General features: G+C 39.8%; 2 protein-coding genes and 1 non-coding gene across 6 annotated transcripts in view; 1 reads left to right on the forward strand and 2 right to left on the reverse strand.

Moving 5' to 3' along the window:
- LOC103787041 (cytochrome c oxidase assembly protein COX16 homolog, mitochondrial) overlaps positions 1–9,422 on the reverse strand; it is a 35,037-nt gene extending 25,615 nt beyond the window's left edge. The window contains exons 1-2 of one of the 4 annotated variants that reach the window (XM_055097744.2): positions 7,633–8,428; positions 1,204–1,320 (exon numbers count right to left, since the gene is read on the reverse strand). In XM_055097744.2, coding sequence (XP_054953719.1) covers positions 1,204–1,320; positions 7,633–7,701 — 186 coding nt within the window. In that variant the 5' untranslated portion in view covers positions 7,702–8,428. Of the gene's footprint in view, positions 1–1,203; positions 1,321–7,632 lie in introns of all 4 variants that reach the window. The other 3 variants (XM_063596270.1, XM_008977827.7, XM_034937734.3) reach the window with 3 other exon arrangements.
- Positions 9,007–9,203, forward strand: LOC112437119 (U2 spliceosomal RNA). Its single transcript, XR_003025779.1, has one exon. It is a non-coding gene; the product is annotated as a U2 spliceosomal RNA (small nuclear RNA).
- A 5,168-nt stretch (positions 9,423–14,590) lies between the features above and the next one.
- Positions 14,591–21,584, reverse strand: part of SYNJ2BP (synaptojanin 2 binding protein) — a 50,547-nt gene continuing 43,553 nt past the window's right edge. Inside the window, exon 4 of the mRNA XM_008977829.4 lies at positions 14,591–21,204. Coding sequence (XP_008976077.1) covers positions 21,064–21,204 — 141 coding nt within the window. The 3' untranslated portion in view covers positions 14,591–21,063. The remainder of the gene's footprint in view (positions 21,205–21,584) is intronic.

The raw sequence follows: 21,584 nt of genomic DNA on the forward strand, positions 1-21,584 counted from the left end.
TGCAAATGGCTAGACCTTTCAGCTTCAGAATGAGGGATTAAAGCTAATTAGATTTTTGGATGACATGATAAAGCAGCAATGACAATTTGGGGATCTTTTAAGATTACTGCATACTGGGAAGTGTGGTAAATTTCATGTGATTTCTTTTTTCTTTTGAAAAACCTGGCAATATTTATTTAAGAAGTGAAGATGTCATTTATTTGACCCAGGAATTGATACTTACGTGTAGTATATAATACTGGTCTGTACTTTTTTATTTATTTATTTATTTTTTGAGACCGAGTCTCCCTCTGTTGCCTGGGCTAGAGTGCAGAGGAGCGATCTCAGCTCACTGCAACCTCCGCTTCCCAGGTTCAAGCAATTCTCCTGCCTCAGCCTCCCGAGTAGCTGGGATTACAAGCATCCACTGCCATACCCAGCTAATTTGTGTATTTTCAGTAGATACGGGGTTTCACCATGTTGCCCAGGCTGGTCTTGAACTCCTGGGCTCAAGTGATCCACCCGCCTCAGCCTCCCAAAGTGCTGGGATTACAGGCATGAGCCACCACACCCAGTGGAGATCTTTTTATATTTGTATGTGTGTCATACATATGATATTTTTATAACTACATGTTATATAATTATATATATGTAAACATAATGCATATTACATACATTATTTATGTGCACTACTCACTCATACATTTTCTAACACAAATATATTTCTTTTCTTTTTCTTTTTTTTTTTTTTTGAGACAGAGTCTCGCTCTGTCACTCAGGCTGGAGTGCAGTGGCGCGATCTCGGCTCACTGCAACCTCTGCCTCCCGGGTTCAAGAGATCCTCCTGCCTCAGCCTCCCAACTACATTTGTTTTTGTACACATATACTGGAGAAAAAATATCCAGTAATGGAATTTCTGGGTCAGATAAATGACATCTTCACTCCTTAAGTAAATACTGCCACTTTTTTCTAAAGAAAAAAAGAAATCTCATGAAATTTACCACACTTCTCAGTATGTGGTAACCTTAAAAGATCCCCAAGTTGTCATTGCTACTTTATCATGTCATCCAAAAATCTAATTAGTTTCATGCCTGTAATCCCAGCACTTTGGGAGGCCAAGGCGGGAGAATCACGAGGTCAGGAGTTCAAGACCAGCCTGGCCAATACGGTGAAACCCCATCTCTCCTAAAAATACATAAAGTAGCCGGGTGTGGTGGCACGCACCTGTAGTCCCAGCTGTTCGGGAGGCTGAGGCAGGAGAATCGCTTGAATCCGGGAGGTGGAGGTTGCAGTGAGCCAAGACTGCGCCATTGTACTCCAGCCTGGTGACAGAGTGAGACTCTGTCAAAAAAAAAAAAAAGAAAGAAAAAGAAAAAAATCTAATTAGCTTTAATCCGTCATTCTGAAGCTGAAAGATGTAGCCATTTGGAAAAAAATTAAGTTTGATCCCTACCTTTCTTTTAATTTAATTTATATATAATTATATATATATATACATACACATATATATACACACATATATAAATATATATATATACATACACACACACATAGAGATAGATAGATAGATGATAGATAGATAGATAGATAGATAGATAGATGATAGATATACACATATTTTTTTGTGTGTGGCAGAGTCTTGCATTGTCACCCAGGCTGGAGTGCAGTGGTGTGACCTCAGCTCACTGCAACCTCCACCTCCCAGGCTCAAGTAATTCTCCCGTCTCAGTCTCCTGAGTAGCTGGGACCACAGGCGCCTACCACCACACTCGACTAATTTTTTATATTTTCAGTAGAGACAGGGTTTCACCATATTGGCCAGGATGGTCTCAAACTCCTGACCTTGTGATCCACCTGCCTCAGCCTCCCAAAGTGCTGGGATTACAGGCGTGAGCCACTGCGCCCGGCCCCTACCTTCCTTTTTTTTTTATAAATATATTTATATACCAATTAAAGAATTAAATATTAAAAGGTATAAAACATAAATGTTTATAATTTTGAAGTTGAGAATACCAACAAAACCTTGAGGTTATGAATTTCATTTTCTTTCCCATCACAAGATTTTATCATCAGAGGCTATAAATTTCAAAACCAAGTATATGTGACCACATAAAAATTTAAAACTTCTGGGTGGGTATGGTAGCTTATCCCTGTAATCCCAACTACGCCGGAGGCTGAGGTGGGAGAATCATTTGAGGCCAGGAGTTTAAGACCCGCCTGGGCAACACAGCAAGACCTCCTCTCTTAAAAAAACAACAATAATAATAATAAATAAAACTTCAATGCTGACAAATAAATGAAATAAAAACAACATAAAATCAAAAGAGAACAAATCAGAAAAAATATCTGTTATAGATAAGCAGCTAATACCTGCAATGTCAAAATGTAAGATTTGTATACGCAAAATAACTTTTTGAGTTTCAGTTTCAATGAAAAGATACAGGCAGGCCATGCTGAAAAGTCCAGCCATGTGACTAGAGGGCTGGGGCTTTGAGCTATGTGATATCAACCCAACCTCAAAACCTCAAGGGAGAAGAGGAGAGCTGGAGACAGTTCAGTCACATGGCCAATGGTTCAATCACCCATGCCTATATAATGAAACCCCAGTAAAAATTCTGGACAGTGAAACTTGGTTGAACTCCCTGGTTGGTAAACACATCAATGTGCAAGGAGGGTGACATGCCCTGATCCCATGGGGACAGAACACAGAAGCTCTGCATGCAGGACCCTCCTGGACCTCGACATATGAGTCTGTTTTTTTGGCTGTTCCTAATTTATATCCTTTATAATAACACTGTAATCATAAGTATAGTATTCTCCTGAGTTCTATGAGTAGTTCTAGTAAATTATTGAACCTGAGGGGGTGGCTTAAACACCCAAATTTGTAACCAGCTGGTCAGAAGCACGGGTGGCCTGAGAATCCTGGGGTTATGCCTGGTGTAGGAAGTTAGGGGAGTTTTGTGCAGGACTATGCATAGAGTGTGTGTGTGCGTGTGTGTGTGTGTGGTGTTTGAATTGCACTGCAACACTTATTGCCTGTTACCATAGAATCCACACTCCTAACTAAATATCTTCATTTATCTCCAATCTTCTCTTATCTACTGAAGGACACTGATTCATCAATTCTCTCCTTTCCTGTATCATCAAAATCTTGCTCACCACTGCAGGATCCAGCATAAAAATGCTATTATTTCTCCTATCTTATTAACAAACTTTCCTGGACACCACTTTCCAACCAGATACCAACCTCTTTCTTTGTTCCTATATGCAGAAAAATTTCTCAAATGAGTTGCCTATACTAGCTGCTCTTCCTACTCTCTCTTAGATCCATTCCAACCATCAATGACATCCACATTACTAAATCTGGTGATTTACTTATTTTCATCTGATTTCATGAATAAAATTTCATACAATTGATCACACTCTCCTCCTCTTCCCTCATATCTGGTTTTTCTTTTGCCACAGAGTCACTCTTTCTTAGTCTCCTTGATTGTTTCCTCCTGTATACCTCAACTCTCCAATGTTGGCGTACCTCAGGGCACAATGTTTTCTCTTCTTCTCTATTCACTTATTTTGTAATCTTAATCAATCTTATGGCTTTAAAAGCATATGTTGATTACAACATTCCATACAGACATGATCAAGCATGAATCCCAGTACCACCAGGTGAACAAAGCAGACCAGATTAGTACTGCAAAATCTGGAACCTAAGTTCCAGGAAAGGGAGCCCAAAATATTATAGTAGGCTACTGCCTACAAGTTAAACATGATGACATCCTGCTAAACTAGAAGACTTAAATAGGATATCATTTCCTACTATTTAAAATGTTCAAGATATAATACAAATTCCATTGTCATGACAAGAACCAGGAAAATAACTTTACTACAGTTTGGATATTTGACCCTCCAAACCTCCTGTTGAAATCTGACCCCCAGTGTTGGAGGGAAGGCCTAGTGGGAGGTGTTTGGGTCATGGGGACAGATCCCTCACGAAAGGCTTGAGGCTGTCCTTGTGGTAATGAGTGAGTTCTCATTCTATTAGTTCCCTTGAGAGCTGGTTGTCAAAAAGAGCCTGCCACCTCCCTCCCCTCTCTCTTGGCATGTGATCTCTGCACATGCTGGCTCCCTTTTGCCTTCTGCCACAAGTGGAAGCAGCTTGAGGCCCGCACCAGAAGCAGATGCTGTGCCGTGCTTCACAGTATGTACAGCCTGCAGAACCATGAGCCAAAAGAAAATTCTTTCCTTTATAAATTACCAGCCTCTAGTATTCCTTTATAGCAACAGTGGTCCCCAAACTTTCTGGCACCAGGGACCAGTTTCATGGCAGACCATTTTTCCACAGATGGTGGCGGGGGTGGGGGGCGGGATGGCAGTTTGGGGATGAAACTGTTCCACTTTAGATCATCAGACATTAGATCTCATAAGGAGCATGCAACCTAGATCCCTCACATGTGCAGTTCACAATAGGACTCGTGCTCCTATGAGAATCTAATGCCACCTCTGATCTGACAGGAGGTGGAGCTCAGGCAGTAATGCCCACTCACCTACTGCTCACCTCCTACTGTGCAGCCCAGTTCCTAACAGGCCACAAACCAGTACCAGTCCGTGGCCCAGGGGTTGAGGACCCCTGCTTTCTAGCAACACAAATGGACTAAGACAAACTTGAATTTTAAAAAGGCTATGGAGAGATGCTAACACAGAGATAAATCAGAGATTAGAATTATCTGACAAAGATGACAAAGACCTCAAAGGAAACATCATAAAAATACTTCAAACAACAACAGATTTTCTTGAAACAAATGGAAAATTAGAAAATCTCGCCAAAGACATAGAAGATATAAAGAAGAACCAAAGGGTGATATCAATGACATGGTGGAGTATCTCCAAAAATCCCTTCCTCCACAAAAACAATGAGAATATTTGTAAAAAATTGTCAAATAAACTTTTTTAGAACTCTGAAAATTAAGCAAAAACTTGCAACAATGTGCACAGTATTTACCTAAGAAAAATGCCTGAATCTCAGGAAGAACAGCTTGGTGGCATTTTTAATTTGCCATATTCTCACCCCTCCACCCAAGCTCCGTAACAACCATGAAAACCAACAGCCTGCAAACATGATGTAAAGCCTGGCACCAAGTGAAGAGGGTAGAGAGGTTGGAGCCCTTTAAAACACCATTCTGTGAGAATTGTCATCATTTCACCAGTCTGGTACTTCCTGGAAGATGCTATTCACAAAGCTCTCTGTAGTTTACCTGACATGGAGCTCAACTAGTATGAACAGACTTCTCCTAGGAAGCGTTTGTCAAAAAAAAAAAAAGAAAAAAAATTCAGAGGTAATTGTTTAACATTATGACTGTCTGATGTGGTAGATAATAGGAATAAGGTGTCCTTAGAGGACTCTGAAAAGCTCAAATATATTCCTGAGAATTTAGAAAGTCATGCAAATAACTAGAACTGTGTACATGCCCAGAGCAATGTATATGCCCAAGAAAGACCTGAGAAGGCCCTAAATTCTCAACTTATGACTAATTTTGAAGCTCTGAGCAAGTAAGAAGTGAAGGCTATACATGGAGCTGTAAATTGCATGGCTGAATGTTGAAAGCATGCCCAAAAAAGCATGCAGAGCCTCTCGACAAAGACTGGCAGATTTGTTGGTTTTGGGTTTTAAAGAAACCTCTGTCCAATAAAAGGAAACATAGTCCAATTAAAAAATGGGCAAAGGATTTGAACAGACATTTCTCCAAAAAGATATTCAAATGACCAATAAACATTTGAAAAGATGCTCAACATTATAAGTCGTTAGGGAAATGAAAATCAAAACCACAATGAGGTATCACTTCACACCTACTAGAAAGGGTAATAATTCAAAAGATGGACAATAACAAGTGTTGGCAAGGATGTGGAGAAATTGAAAATCATATATTGCTGGTGGGAATGTAAAATGATGCAGCCACTTTGGAAAACATCTGGCACATCCTAAAAAGTTGAAGAGTTACCATATGACCTAGCAATTCCACGTCTAGGTATATTCCCTACCCGAGAGAAATGAAAACATACTTCCACACAAAGCGTGTACATAAATGTTCATAGCAGCATTATTCATAATAGTCAAAAATTGAAACAACCCAAATGTTCATCAACTGATAAAATATATCCAAACAATGGAATTATATCCATCAAAAGGAATGAAGTATTGATATATGTTACAATGTGAATGAACCTTAAAAACATTCTAAGTGGAAGAATCCAGTCACAAAAAACCCACGTTGTATTAGTGTGTTAATATGAAATGTGCAGAATAAGCAAATTTACGGGTAGAAGTAGATTAGTGGTTTACCAGGCCAGCATTAAGAGGTAGGAAGAAATGGGAAGTGACTACTATTAGTTATGATGCTTTTTTGGGGGTAATGAAAATGTTCTAAAATTGTGGTGATGGCTCCATAACTAAGAATATACTAATATACAAATATATTAGTATACTAATATCGAATTTGCTAAAAACAACAAATTGAACACTTTTTTTTTTTTGGAGAGACAGAGGTCTTGCTGCTTTGGAACTCCTGACCTGAAGCGATCCTCCTGTCTTGGCTTCCCCTAACACTGGGATTACAGGTGTGAGCCATCGTGCTTGGCCCAGATACTTTAAATGGGTGAATCTTTTGGGGATTCCTAAAATCCACATTTGATGAATCTGGATTTTTCAAAACTGTGTAAAATATCCATTACCTTTCTAAGATCACTTCTTTCCTTTAGTCTGCTTAAATGGAGAAGCTGGTAATTTCATCTGCGCCAACATTCATACAAAATAAAAATACAGTCTGTATTTAAAAGCAGCTTTTGTTCATATGCTTTAATTATTTCATTTACTAACACATCAAGGCTTGCTGAAGCAAAATAACTGGCCCGTGATCAAAAAGCAAATAAGAGTCATCTGGATTTCAACTCTGTTTGTCTTAAGCCAGCCTCAGCCTGCATTTCATGACATCCTTAGGGAACTCAGTGTGGAAATGGATGAAACTATATAAACACGGAAGCTGTTTTCAACGTGCTTTAGAAATTATAACACAGCAACCATTCTGGCTACAATGTGGCAGGCACCGTACTCAACACTTTATTCACAAGGTGTTATTAGTTCATCACAACTCTAAGAATTAAGCTAATTCACAAACTAGAAAGATGAAACAGAAAGATACCAGGAATTCGTGCAGTTAAATGGAATACATCTAGTCCCAATGATCCACAGTATCGTCAAAACATAGCTAAGTTGGGGGCGAGGAAGCAAGCTTAGTAATCATCCAAACTTGGCTTAAAGTGTGGTTCTGACTGAATTCTCTGAGCTTCAATTTACTTAACTGTGAATCAAGGGTAGTAACAATGACCGCGTTCGACGATGGGAAAGACGCCACGCTCACAAGCAGACAGATCCTAGTACACCTGAAATCCAACCGGGAGTGGGGGACAGCGGCGGGGAAGTGGGGGGTGTGGAAAAGACTGGTAGAAGAGCTTTTAGGAAAGCTCTCACCCCGTCGCTAGCTCCTTCCTAGCCCGAGTGCCAGCCCTTAACTTCACATTTTACAGATTCCCTCCCAGGTCTTGATCCTGCCAAGGAGGAGGGTCCCACCCCTTGCGGAAGATTCTCCTCACTCCACTCACCAACATGGGGACTCCATAGCGGAGAGTCTTGTTCTTGCGAAAAGCACGCATCACCGCGGGTGCAAACATGAGTGAACTCTTCCATCGGCTCAGAACTCCAAGCGGGCCCAGCGCAGACTCCCAAATCTCAGCAGCTCACGCTCTCACCAAGACGAGTACGTCCTTAACTCACTTCCTTTTCCTTGATTATTTGGTGCTCGGTCCTTAGTGAATGGTTTCCGCTAGGCAAAAGCAATCGAGCCATCGTAACATACTTGTGCGTCCGCCCAGAAATGTGGGCGTCAGCGTTTTTGGTTCCGTAACGTCGGCGTGCAATTGGGATTTAGAGATTTGAATCGGTTTACGATCACCACCAAATTGATCTGGAAACCAGTACTTCCCACGTTCTGGGTCCTAACTAACGTCTGCTTAGAACACTCCCTTAGGCACATAGCCACTCGATAAAATCAGCTAAGGAAAAAAGTATTTTGAGGCCGGGCGCGGTGGCCTGGGTGGGTGGCCTGTAATCCCAGCACTTTGGGAGGCCGAGACCGGTAGATCACCTGAGGTCAGGAGTTCTAGATCAGCCTGGTCAACATGGTAAAACCCCGTCTCTATTAAAAAAAAAAAAATACAAAAATTAGCCGGGCGTGGTGGCAGGCGCCTGTAATCCCAGCTACTGGGGGGCCGAGGCAGGAGAATCGCTTGAACCCGGGAGGCGGAGGTTGCAATGAGCAGAGATCGCGCCATCGCACTCCAGCCTGGGGAACAAGAGCGAGACTTCGTCTCAAAAAGAAAAAAGAAAAAAAAGTATTTTGAAGCTGGTACTCCAGTCTTTATGGCTATTTGTGGGATGAGGAATTTACCAGTTTAATGGAGACTTTTAAAAATAAATCGCTTTTGAAAGATTAGGTTGAAATGTAATCAGTGTAGTGTCTCATCAGTCATTACTGAACTTTTAATGCTAATGATTTTACTGTGAGATAACCTGTAATCTTTAGTCATTTATGAATGTCTATTTTCCAATGATTCAGCAACCATACAGGCCACCTTTCAGCGTGTCTTTGAAAGGGTTCTAGGAACACAGATAAAAATATATGATCCTTACCTTAAAGACACTGGCGATTTCATGGGCACAGAAACAAACATGTGTAAAGTACTGGGATAGCTTAGGAAGCCGATCCCCCACGTGTCCCATTTACCAGAGTGAATCAGAGTGCAGGTGATGCGGAATATTATCTTCCATGCTATTCCTGAAATATTTCCATCTGTCCCTGCCTCTCTGTTACCACTGAAATGTTCCTTTTTTTAATTCCTTATCATCTTTTCACCTATTAAAGTAGCCTCTTAAGTGGTCTCCAGAAGAGAAGCTCCAGATCTACTGCAGGCTACTCCAGTGAAACTTATCCTTTTGGCTAAGATCAAGTGTAGTATCTGTTCTTAACAGTTTAATATCTGACACATTCTCTATCCAAGGAAAATATGTTAAATGGGTTTTTGAAGCAAGGAGATGGAATAGGAGTTTGCTCCACCACTCTACACATCAACCTGTATTTCAATACCTCCAGAAACCCAGGAACGGTGCATCTCTCCCATCTTATTTACTTCCTTTTGATATTTCAAAATTCATGCAGACCAGGCATGGTGGTTCATGCCTGTAATACCTGCAGTTTGGGAGGCTGAGGCAGGAGGATCATTTGAGCCCAGGAGTTCGAGACCAGCCTGAGCAACAAAGCAAGACCCCATCTTTACAAATAATAATAATAATAATAAATTAGCCAGGCATGGTGGGGTCTCAGCTACTTGGGAAGCTGAGGTGGGAAGATCACTTGAGCCCAGGAGGTCCAGGCTACAGTGAGCCGTGATCATGCCACTGCACTGCAGCCTGGGTGACACAGCTAGACCCTGTTTCAAAAATAAATAAATCTCACGTGGCATCCAGATTAGTTAAGCGTATCACATCTCCTACTTTCCCTAAGATCCTAGAAGCCAAAGGCGCTGCTCTAAAACTCTAGCGTTTTCCTACATCTTCACTACATAAAACATCAGCCTACTGGATACTACTCCATCAAAACCCGGCACCTAAGTAGTAGCTAATAATGGGTTAAATCGTATACATATATTCAAAATAATGCTAGAGTCGATAATCTTACACTTTTCAGATAAGGCATCTATCCAATTTAAGGCACTCTATGTCTTTAGTATCTTGTTTGTTCAATCACTCAAATAAGCATTTATTGAGAACCTTGAAATGGCCCTGAAGGAGTAACTGTGAACAGTAGGAATTACAAGTATGCTGGCAGATTGTCAGGGGACAAAATCTGTGACACTGAGGAATGTAAGCACCTATCAAATCATACTACATAGGTGGTAAATTTTACCATCTATGCATAGCGCCCTTCTTAAGCATCACTACTGTATACTTCAGTTTTTCCATCTGTTAAATCGGAATGAGTGATATTTGTCATCAGTTTACGATTCTCACAAAAAGGGAACACAAAATTTCTTACCAGTATGGAATCTGTTGCCTTCCCAGAAATATGACTCAAATTCCATGTGTTTCCATTGTTAATAAACAGTTAAAATGCTGACTCAGCTATCTTAACTGTAAGAAGTTACAAAAAATGTATATTCAGGAAATGGGGCATCTCCACCATCTATGCCAGTCCCTGAGGACTGGTATGTACTTGATATCCAGGCAGGTTATATTATCCTCTAGTATCTGCTCTACCAGCATTTAACTCATGCAAGTACATGGGAGCGTTGTTATAAAACAAAAACAAAAACACCAGTCTTCTTGAGAGCTTTAGTCCTGAAGTTAGGTTTTAGAATTATGGCCAGAACTGGCCAGCCACAGTGGCTCATACCTGTAATCCCAGCACTTTGGGAGGCCAAGGCAGGCAGATCAGCTGAGGTCAGGAGTTTGAGACCAGCCTGGCCAACATGGTGAAACCCTGTCTCTACTAAAACTACAAAAATTAGCCGGGCATGAAGGCGCATGACTGTAATCCCAGCTACTCGGGAGGCTGAGGCAGGAGAATCACTTAAACTCGGGAGGTGGAGGCTGCAATGAGCCGAGATGGTGCCACTGCACTCCAGCCTGGGCAACAGAGCAGAATTATGGCCAGAATTCATGGCTATGGTAATCGAAAGATTAGTTACTTCATGAATCTTTGTTTACTTTGATAATGCCATTGAATCTACTAATTGTTTTTTTTGAGACAGGGTCTGCTATATTGTTCAGGCTGGTCTTGAACTCCTGGGCTCAAACAATCCTCCTGCCTTGGCCTCCTAAGTAGCTGGGACTACAGGTGTGTGCTACCATGCTTGGCTTACCATCTAATTTGATTCACTCAAAAACCTTACGATGGGGGCAGAACATGATGCCAGACTCATCTTATAGGTTAACAGACTAAGGCTCAGAAAAGTTAAGAGGCAAACACAAGGTCTCACTTTGGAAGTGGTACAAATATCCCAAACAGAACTAAATTTCCTGTAGAATTGGACAATACTGACTATCTCCTTGAAATTCTCTCCTCCTGTGGCTTTTATGGAAGTTTCACTGCCATGGCTCCTCTCCAATGGTGAGACTTCTTTTTGTTGTCTTCAGACTTACAAACCTTAAACTGGAGTCCTTAGTCCCATTTTTTCCCTCTGTCTCAGTTACTCTCAAACTTTAGTGTGCACCAGAATCCCTGGGAGAGCATTAAAACAGACTGCTGGGCCCCATCACCAGAGTTTCAGATTTAGTAGATCAGGGATGGGGCCTGAAAATCTGCCCTTCTAACAAGCTTCTGGGTGATGCTGCTGGTCTGAGGACCACACTCTGACAACCACTGCTCCATCCTCTTTCCCTAGGTAAACTCCACTTTCACATTGGCTTCAAATTTTATCACAGCGTGGAAGACTTCTGGTACACTTCCAGGAGCCTGAACGATTTTCTAACACCTCAAGGTCAACATGCCACCAAGGTTTATTTTAATCCTTTTCTCCATTCAATCTAATTTCTATGGCTAGAACTAGAGTAGCTAAGAGTTGGTCTAGTTCAGTCCAACTTGAAACCAGTTAAAATTGTCCTTGATATTGTTCAGCTAGAAAATCAACTGTTTCTTCTTTAATGCACTTTCTCTTATGATAGTGATCATGAACATTCCAATTTTAGAATTATTGCTGTATTTGCCTTATTACTTTTTATGAAGTATAAGATATGGGGTAAACAGGACCATGTCTGATACATTTCTGTTTTCCATGACTTCCTTCATAGTACAAAATCACAATGCATAATTTTCTGGAAAAACAAATGAAATGACAGGAGCAGCCAGGAGTGGTAGCTCGCATCTGTAATCCCAGAACTTTGAGAGGCCAAGGCGGGAGGATCACTTGAACCCAGGAGTTTGAGACCAGCCTGAGCATCAGAGCAAGACCCTGTCTTAAAAAAATAATAATAATAAATAAAACAAACCAACAAACAAAAACAAGGAAATGGCAGGATCTTCCCATATCATGCTATACAGTGAAGGATGAAGAATACATGGCTCACTGCAGCCTCAACTTCCCAGGCTCAAGTGATCCTCCCACTTCAGCCTCTCGAGTAGCTGGGACAACAGGTCCATGTCAGCACACCTGGCTTTTTTTTTTTTTTTCATTTTTTGTAGAGACGGGGTCTCACTATGTTGCCCAGGCTGGTCTCAAATTTCTGGGCGCAAGCAGTCCTCCCACCTTGGCCTCCCAAAGTGCTGGGATTTCAGGCATGAGCCACCATGCCCGGCCAGTAATCCTCAAACCAAACAAAAATCTGCTTTGTAACACTTTGGAGAGAATCAAAGGTAACTATTCCATACAAAAGTGCTAGAGGTCTCTTCTGTACAGACAGCCAAAAGAAACCGAAAGGAATTCAAAGACAACGGCAATGTCCTAAAGTACACTATTACTTGGATTACAAATTTCATCAGGTAGAGCAAAGCAGGAACTCTAGCCTGCTGGTTGTCACAGGGTTAAGCCCTATCTGAAAGCTTTCTGTCTAAATATTGTTAATTAACTAGGGTTTCCTTTTTGGGTAGGTGGATGGGTGCTTTTGTAATATAAGTCAGTGGTGAAACAGGATTTTATCTATTGAACTTTATGTTTAAAAAAAACTTTACAGAAACACTTATATTTAGAAATATGAAGACAAATGTTTGAATTGAGAGCAAGTGAAGTGCACTTTTATCTCAAGATAAACTTCCTGGAAAGGAAACCACTAAAAAATGTCCTGTCTGTATGTGTGTTTTGTGTTGTTTTAAATGCTTGAATAACATCTATTGTCTACCACTGTTTTTTTAAAAAAAAGATTAGTCAAATACCATTGTACACACAAAGTTTCCTATAAAACAAAACACAATGCACATCCAATAGAATTGGAACTTGATGCCTCAAAAATGAATCTATTTCCTAAAATAATCACTTCCAAATCAAACAACATTTTGAATAACCCCCAAACTGAGGAGGATATCAAAATAGAACTTATGTTATATGGCAGTTAATAAAAAGGAAAAAACTTCATATGAAGTCCTATGATTGCACATGACTGAAAACAAATATCCAACTTATGAAAAGGAAAAGTACAACAAAAAAAAGCCCAAAACCAAAAACACAAAGGAAAGCATAATGAGGGAATTAACCAAAATAAAAGCTAAATTAAGAAAATAGGAAACAAGCAAAAATACAAGAATTGATTAGTAAAACCATCTCAGGTGATATCAGCAGAACAAATAGTCAATTGACAGAATCTTTTAAAAAATTATTAATATGCTTTAAGCCACTTAAGTTTTGCAGTGGTTTGTTACATAATTGGTAACTGACACACCTTTGCCTATCAAGAACATGGCCATTCTATACATACTGTAGACTACCAATTTGATTTCAGGCCTGAACTGCTTAACATGGGTGACGGAGCAATGATGACCAATGTAAACTGCCTTTTCTCTTCATATCAAAGTCAGCTGTATGCAAACTAACTTAGAATAAAGGTCAACAATATTCAGTTCTGACAAGTCCTTTTTCATGCTGTGGCACAAACCCACTTCTGCCTTCTATGTATCTTATAAGGCTTTGGGGGATGAAGGGGATACAAGTAAGATGGTAAATGTTGGCAATTGCTTGCAAACATTGTGAATAAATACACAATGATACTGCTACTGCTATTATAGAACATTTAACCTAGTGCAGTCAATTTCCTGTTATCCATAATGGAAGGATGTGATAGCATGGTTGAATCAAATTGAGTATAGTAAACCTTAATTTTCTAGAATAGTGGAAGGGCAGTGGACTCCTCATTGGCTTGAAGTAAATTCCCAGGTCTGGAACTGACTAGTTATGTATCTTGAGCAAGTTATTAACTTCTTTAAGCATCAAGTTACCTCCCCTATAAAAATGGAATATTGACACTGCCTTGCACAGATATGAGAATTTGGCATTAAGTTATACAAAAGGGCAGCCTAATGCAGTGCCTGGTACCATGGGAAGTAGAGACAGTAAGGTGTTATAGTTATGAATGCAGGTTTTGAAGCCAGATTGCCTGGGTTTAAATCACAGCTTTGGCACTTAGTAGCTGTATAACTTGGGCAAGTTACTTAACCTCTCTATGCCTTTTATCTATAAAATGAAGATAACAACAGCAGTTATCTTAAGAGTTGTTTTGAGGCTTAAATAAATATTATACATGCAAAGGCCTTAGAACAAAAGCTGGAATATTGATAAGAGCTCCATAATTGTTAACAGGATATCAATGTCCTGTTCCTTATCTCCTATGTCAAAGCCTCAAACTGATCATTTAGATTTCTTCCTCTTTCCACAATTCTGTCAGAGGTGTTACCCTAAGAATATCTAGTACATAGTAAGCACTTATCAGACATTTGCTGAATGAAGGAAAAAACCCTCATCTGGAAGAAAAAAAAATGAGATATTTAATCAACGGTCTTCAAAATAAGGTGAAAAAAGATTGTAAAGATTCAATGACAAAGTTTTATTAAATACCAATACTGGCTAGGCACAATTAGACACATTATTATCTCATTTGCTGTATCTGATATCAAACAACAAAGCCTGAAAGATTACCATAGATTTTGATGGCCTCATTAACATAATTAATCTGTAGTGACATTCCCTGGATAATAAATACAGTTTTATGTCCGTGTGTCTTCTGTGTCTTCCAAGTTGCTACAGGGCTCTATTTGATCTGAGAAACTGACTGCTGTTTACATCCAGGTATGCAATGTGACATTAGAATTGAAGCAGAAAGGAAGCAAAACAAAATAGGGTTCATGAGGAAAATAATCTTCTAAGAACTAACATGGCCTGGAGGTAAAATGCAAATATATCCGGTAATAAGAAGCCCAGATTACTGCAGATAAAAGATTAAAATAGGATTCAATTATTCATCTCCATTTGCAAATCTACAAACTAGGAAGAAGGACTAACCCTTTTCCTGGGATTAGTAACTAAATTTAATGATTACAGCAAATATAAAGTTCTTTTGTAAATTATTGTTGGTTAATGATTGACTTGCATTGACAACACACTTTAGCTCTCGCCCCTCTCATTCTCCCCCTGCAAGAACAAAGGCAAAATGAACAGTGAGGAAAACCTGGAAACAGGACCGAGTGTTTGCTATCACTTGATTCCTTTGAAGGAGCAATGCTTTCTCATAATATAGGTTTTATAGTATCATCAAGTACATCAGTTAAGCAAATCAAGTGCTTTGTGTTCTGTATATAAATTACATAATACAAGAGTCTGTGGCAGTTAAGAATCTGGTTCTGCACTTTGGGAGGCCGAGATGGGTGGATCACGAGGTCAGGAATTCAAGACCAGCCTGGCCAAGATGCTGAAACCCCATGTCTACTAAAAATACAAAAATTAGCCAGGCGTTGTGGCACACACCTGTAATCCCAACTACTGGGGAGGCTGAGGCAGGAGAATCGCTTGAACCCGGGCGGCAGAGATTGCAGTGAGCTGAGATCGTGCCACTGCACTCCAGCCTAGGCGACAGAGCAAGACTCCGTCTCAAAAAAAAAAAAAAAAAAGAAAAGAAAAGAATCTGGTTCTGATCAGAATCCTTAAAATACTGTCTTCTTTTTTATCACAATTGCCCTTTTGGATGTGAGTGCTGGTCTCAAAAAGATTTGCAGTTAAAAGAGGAACAGCAAAAGAGACTTACACCAAAATAGCAACCAACTCTAAAACTATTATAGGTGAGAGGTAGACAGCTTCATAACTCAATCTTCTACTACCAGGTGATGTTAAAAAAATACTTTAACATCAAAATCACCTACAAATATTCCTCCACTTTCATATGCTGAGCAATTTCAGCTTAGAGTGACTAAGTGTTATTTATCTCTCTATCTTCGGCACCTAGCACATAGTAGGCACTCATTAGTTATTTGCTGAATGAAGGAAAAAAACCTTCATCTGACCAAGGATAAATTTCACTAAAATTGACTATAATAAAATCTGTATGGGCTCCACATGAAAACTACATGAACTTCACTTCCCCACATACCTGACAGCCTATATACTTCCTTATGTTTCATTTCTTTAAATATACTTTAAAAATTGCTTATTTACACAATAAAAACAATGTCCACCATAAAAAAAAAGTCTCTAGTTTAGAACTATTGGAATTAGTCTCAGAATAAGATGAGATCATTCTCAGATTGTTCTGTGGAATCTCCCAATTCCAATAATGATGCTTGCAATATCCTTTAGCTGTCTATCAGTTCTGATCTTTATTCAGGCCCAAAGAGAGAAGAAAGTAGACTAAGATAAAATGGGTAGTCTGTGTATTCATGTAGTGAATATATTCAAGACATAAATATGAGACAGAAAGGTCACTTCTGCAACAAACTAAGTCTGATTAGAGTTAAGTTAGCTTCCCTCTCTGAGCCTTTATTTTTCTCATCTCTAAGACAGATTCATCCTAGAAGCTCTCTGGTCCTTTTTAGCTTCAATGTTCTATGATTGGTTCTCATTTAATCGATGCACCAACTGAAACACTCACTAATCATACATTTTGCTGGAGGTTGATCAATCCTTAGCAAATCAGGAAGAAATGAATGTTCCACTTACTTCGTGCAGAAGTTCAGAAAGCTGGGCTCTAAAGGCCCAAGTTTTTGTTGTTGTTGTTGTTGTTGTTGTTTTGCCTGAAGCAATGTATGTAATTTAATAATTTAAATAGTGTTTAGTTTAATTAAATAGTGTCTTGTTTAAATGCTATATAACATTTTCAACTGCGGCTGCACACCAGAATCACTCAATGAACTTTATTTTACTGCTGCTTGAGTCCCACCCTCAGAGGTTCCTTTTAATTGATCTGTGTGCAGCCTGGGCATGGGGACGTTTATAAGCTCTCCAGATGATTCTAACCTGAGCAAAGGGAATGATGATTGGCATAGAGCAATGACTCTCAAACTTTAGCATGAATCAGTCACCTGGAAGGATTACAAAAACACAGATTGTGAGATGCCACGCTCAGAGTTTTTGATTCACTAGGTCTGGAACTTCTTTTTTCTCTTCTGGGAACTTGCTTTTTGTTTTTTTGTTTGTTTGTTTGTTTGTTTTTGAGACAAGGTCTCACTCCGTTGCTCAGGCTAGAATGAAGTGGAGCAATCACGGCTCACTGCACCTCAATCTCCTGGGCTCAAGCAATCCTCCCGTGTAGCTGGGCCTACAGGCATGCACCACTAATTTGTTTGACTTTTAGTAAAGACAGGGTTTCATCACGTTGTGCAGGCTGGTCTCAAACTCCTGAGCTCAAGTGACCCGCCTGCCTAGGCCTCCTAGAGTGCTGGGATTACAGGCATGAGCCACTATGCCCAGCCTATGAACTTGCTTTTCTAACAAGTTCCCTAGTAATGCTGATGCTTTTGTCAGGACCTTGCTTTGAGAACCACTTCCAGTGAGAGAATATCATTGATGCTGGCATCTGAAGTCCTGAGTTTAAATCCTGATTCTATTATTACCACCTATGTAATCCTAGTCAAGTAATTTTTTCTCTCATTTTTAGTCTCTTTGTGACAATACTTAGATCCCAGAGTTGTGAGACATGAAATAATGTACCAATCAGAGTTTGGTACAGTCCCTGGCATAGAACACAATAACAAATATTAACTTCCTTTTTCCATTATACATGGCTAGATGGAACAATTAAGTTAAATCGATAACACATAAGTTGAAACTTCACAGGAAAACAAAGTACAGCTAGTTGAAGCAAACAATATCTTATAATTATACATGTAATACAGAATGATAGAGAAATGTTTTAAGTACTGAAAAATACCTTCGTTCAATTTTCAAAACTTTGAACGTAATAATTTAGGTAGTAGGAACATTAGATGCAATCTATAGAAGAAATATTAGACTCAATCTATGAAGAACATGAATTTTTTTACAACCTATAATGGATTCTGATACCTCATCTATAATTTTAGTTTTCTATAGAATCAATAATATAATTAGTGTACCTGCTTAAAACTGTATTACATTGATCTTCAATGCTATTTAATTTCTGAGAAAACCTAAGTTATAAGAGTACATCAGAATCTCTATTCTCAACCAAAGCAAAACTTCTACCAATGACAGGATGGATACTTTTAAAACAAATTTACATATACCAAGAAGCAAAAAACTAGAGCTTTCATTCCTGCTTGACATTTTTTTCACTTTGTGTGTCTCAAGGCTCTCTCAGGAATCAGTGTCCAAACCATGAGGTGAATCCTGGGAGGTAAGCAAGCTTGCTGTAGAAGCCGCTGTACATGCCTTCAGGAACAGAAAGGGTACCAGAGGCTGTGCCCTCCTAGTGTGGCTGGTTGGAGTGACAACTAGAATGTTGTCTGTGATTTTCTGTGGAACCTACAATGAGTCCAGTTGTCTAAGTGAGTCTCAAAGGTATTGAATAGTTGATGTCAAAAGGCACTTTATGTCAGGACTGTTTAAAGCAAGTTTCTCCCTATATCAGTAGTGACCCAGAGGCAAGGTCTTACTGGACCTCTTATTTTCAAAAGCCTTCCCTTTCCAATTGAGCCTGATGCCATTATGTGACATCTTTTTTCCCCTGAATTTCTAAAAGAAAATGTGATGATTACCTGCATATCTTCTTTGTTGCTGCATCGTGTTTTGCATGGTACCCCTTTAATATTGTTTTCAATACTTAGCCAGCTGATATACTTTTAACTTCTCACCTGTTTATGAATTCTCTTAACTAGGCTGTGAGGTCCTTAAGGGTCTTTAACTTGTCCCTTTCCTCCACGTAACTTTCTCAAATGCCCCAGTTCTCAGTAACTTTTCTCTTTTGCTGTCTGTAATATAAACACGACCCCTACTTACACTGTCCTACCTATGTGGCCAATAAGAGTGTTGTCTTCGCAGTTGGAACCCAAAAGCCCTATGGGATGGAGAATATGCACTGTACTTCTTTGTAAAAGTGTCTTGACACAGCTGATGTCCAATCAACATTTAATTACCAGACTGTCCAAGCTAGAAATGAAATACAGTTGATTGCCTGAGTCCTGATAATCTTGCTAACAAAATTATAAAAGGCCTATAGTATGGCCAATATATTTGGCTAATGGAAATGATTTTCTTAAAGCCAGAAAATTCAGCTACTGATAGTGCTTAAAACCAGCCTTAAAAGAACATGAACAGGATGGTTCCCACCTTATCGAGATCACTGGCATTCCATAGTATCCATTCATTCATATCCTCCTCCTAGGCCGCATGAAACACCTACCACATTTCCCTACCTCCTAAAGCAAACAAAACTCTTTTCCTCCCTCTTGCTGCAAAAAGGTTTATTAAAAGCCGTATGTAGTGTATAAAGCCTTTCAAAAATACTAGCAATCCATGCCTTTCTTTTTTTGAGATGGAGTCTTGCTCTGTAGCCCAGGCTGGAGTGCAGTGGCGTGATCTTGGCTCACTGCAACCTCCGTCTCCCAGGTCCTGGTTCAAACAGTTCTCCTGCCTCAGCCTCCTGAGTAGCTGGAATTACAGGAACGCGCCACCATGTCCAGGTAATTTTTGTATTTTCAGTAGACATGGGGTTTCACCATGTTGGCCAGGCTGGTCTTGAACTCCTGACCTTGTGATCTGCCTGCCTCGGCCTCCCAAAGTGCTGAGATGACAGGTGTGAGCCGCTGCACCTGGCCTCATTTTAACTAAATCTGAAGCCAGAGTTGATTTGACGCCCATCCTGCCAGGGAGGCAGTTCCTTCCCTCAGGTTTGTTAGTAGAAACCAAAAAGTAGCCTGAGAGGGTTCAGGTGCCACCTTGGAGGCACTACCTTATCTTTTGTCCTTTTAGAGTTTTCTTGCTGGGGTGTTTGGCTCCAGCACTATAGCCCTTACCACAATCATTCCACCTGGTTCTTCAATAGGACTCTGAGGTATCAAAAAAGTCACTAGGGCAGCCCAGAGATTGGTACAATTTACCTTTACACCTCAAAGTTTTTTAGATGTGAGCAGCGCTGGATTATGGCAATTTACCTTATAATAACTCACCATAGTCGGCTGTTATAAGAATAAATATTGTTCTTCTAAGATTTTTAATTAGTTGCTTCAATTATTACATTTTTTTCTTTTTTTTTTTTTAAATAGAGATGAGGTTTTGCTATGTTGCCCAGGCTGGTCTCCTGGACTCAAGCAATCTCCCACTTCAGGCTACCAAAGTGCTGGGATTTACAGGCATGAGCCACCTCTCCCAGTCTCAGTTATTATTTTAATAAATGAGACTGAACGTCCTCTTATAAGGCTCACTCCCTTGTTCCTACTACATTTGCTCTGTTTAAGTATCTCTTTAAATTCTTCAGTTAAGATCATCCCTTTTATCAGAAACCTAGACACCACAAAGTAGCTTTCTCACCTTTAATTCTCCATAGGGATCACTATTATACTATAATATTTGCATACGTATGTGTATATATGTATTTGCTTTTTTAAAAAAGTAAAAATGCTCTTCTCACTCTTTGTCGATATAGGCACCCAGGTATGTAGTTAGAAATTAAATAAAGGCCACAATAATTTCCCAAGGAAGATCATTAAAAAGAAAAATCCTTTCTTCCTCTAATATCACATAGCTGGCCTTTATGGCATGCCAGCTAAGAAAAAAGGTATTGCCTATGGTGACAGGAAGACTCAATCTTTCTCTCTTTGGGTTGTAGCTGAATTTCTATCAAAAGTCCTAGTAAAATATATAACTCCTCATTTGTTCTAAGCCAAGTCTTTTCTTCAGTTTTCCTTCAAACAATACCTTTACTTTCCCATTAGAATATGAAGAATTGGAGACTGAACAGCAAGGTTTGGGGTGGGTATCAGTCACTTCAAATCTGGCTATGCAGAGAGAGGGAAAGACATGGCAGAATAGCAGGGGTGGAGGGTGAGTGAAATGTATCTTCATTGGGAGTATTGAAAGAGAGCAAGTTTTTCAAAGTTGTTGCCGGTATCTCATGAAAGCCCAGGCTGCTACCATGGTGAGGGCAAACACTGGCACCAGCACCATAAATATGGGAATACCACTTGGGTCCCCTTCACCTCGATGTCCTATAGGTCCATTCTGCACCTGTAACTGGAAGGGAAAGAAAAATGTTAACTCTAGTGACTAATGTGTGTTTGCAACTGAAACGCCCAGGTTGATACATCACCTGGGTTTGTAGACTCTAGACCACCCAAAACTGTAACCCCCAGCAATACCTAGCAGAAGGAGTCCTCTCTTTGTCCTGAGCTGATGCATCAGTGTCACAGGGTCTTTGGAAAGAAAATAGGTCTAATGGGGAGGCATTTAACCTTGCTGACCTAAACGGACCCCTGAAGGCAAGTCAGGTAATTTCTGTTTCTGTACTGCCTCTACCTTGCTATTTGTGTATCGTATCAGGAAAATGAAGACATGAGATAAAACCTATGATCTTATAGGGAACTTGGATATTACTTGGTGAGGAAGAAGGGGAA

This window comes from Pan paniscus, chromosome 15, assembly GCF_029289425.2.
Source record: "Pan paniscus chromosome 15, NHGRI_mPanPan1-v2.0_pri, whole genome shotgun sequence".
NCBI lineage: Eukaryota > Metazoa > Chordata > Mammalia > Primates > Hominidae > Pan > Pan paniscus.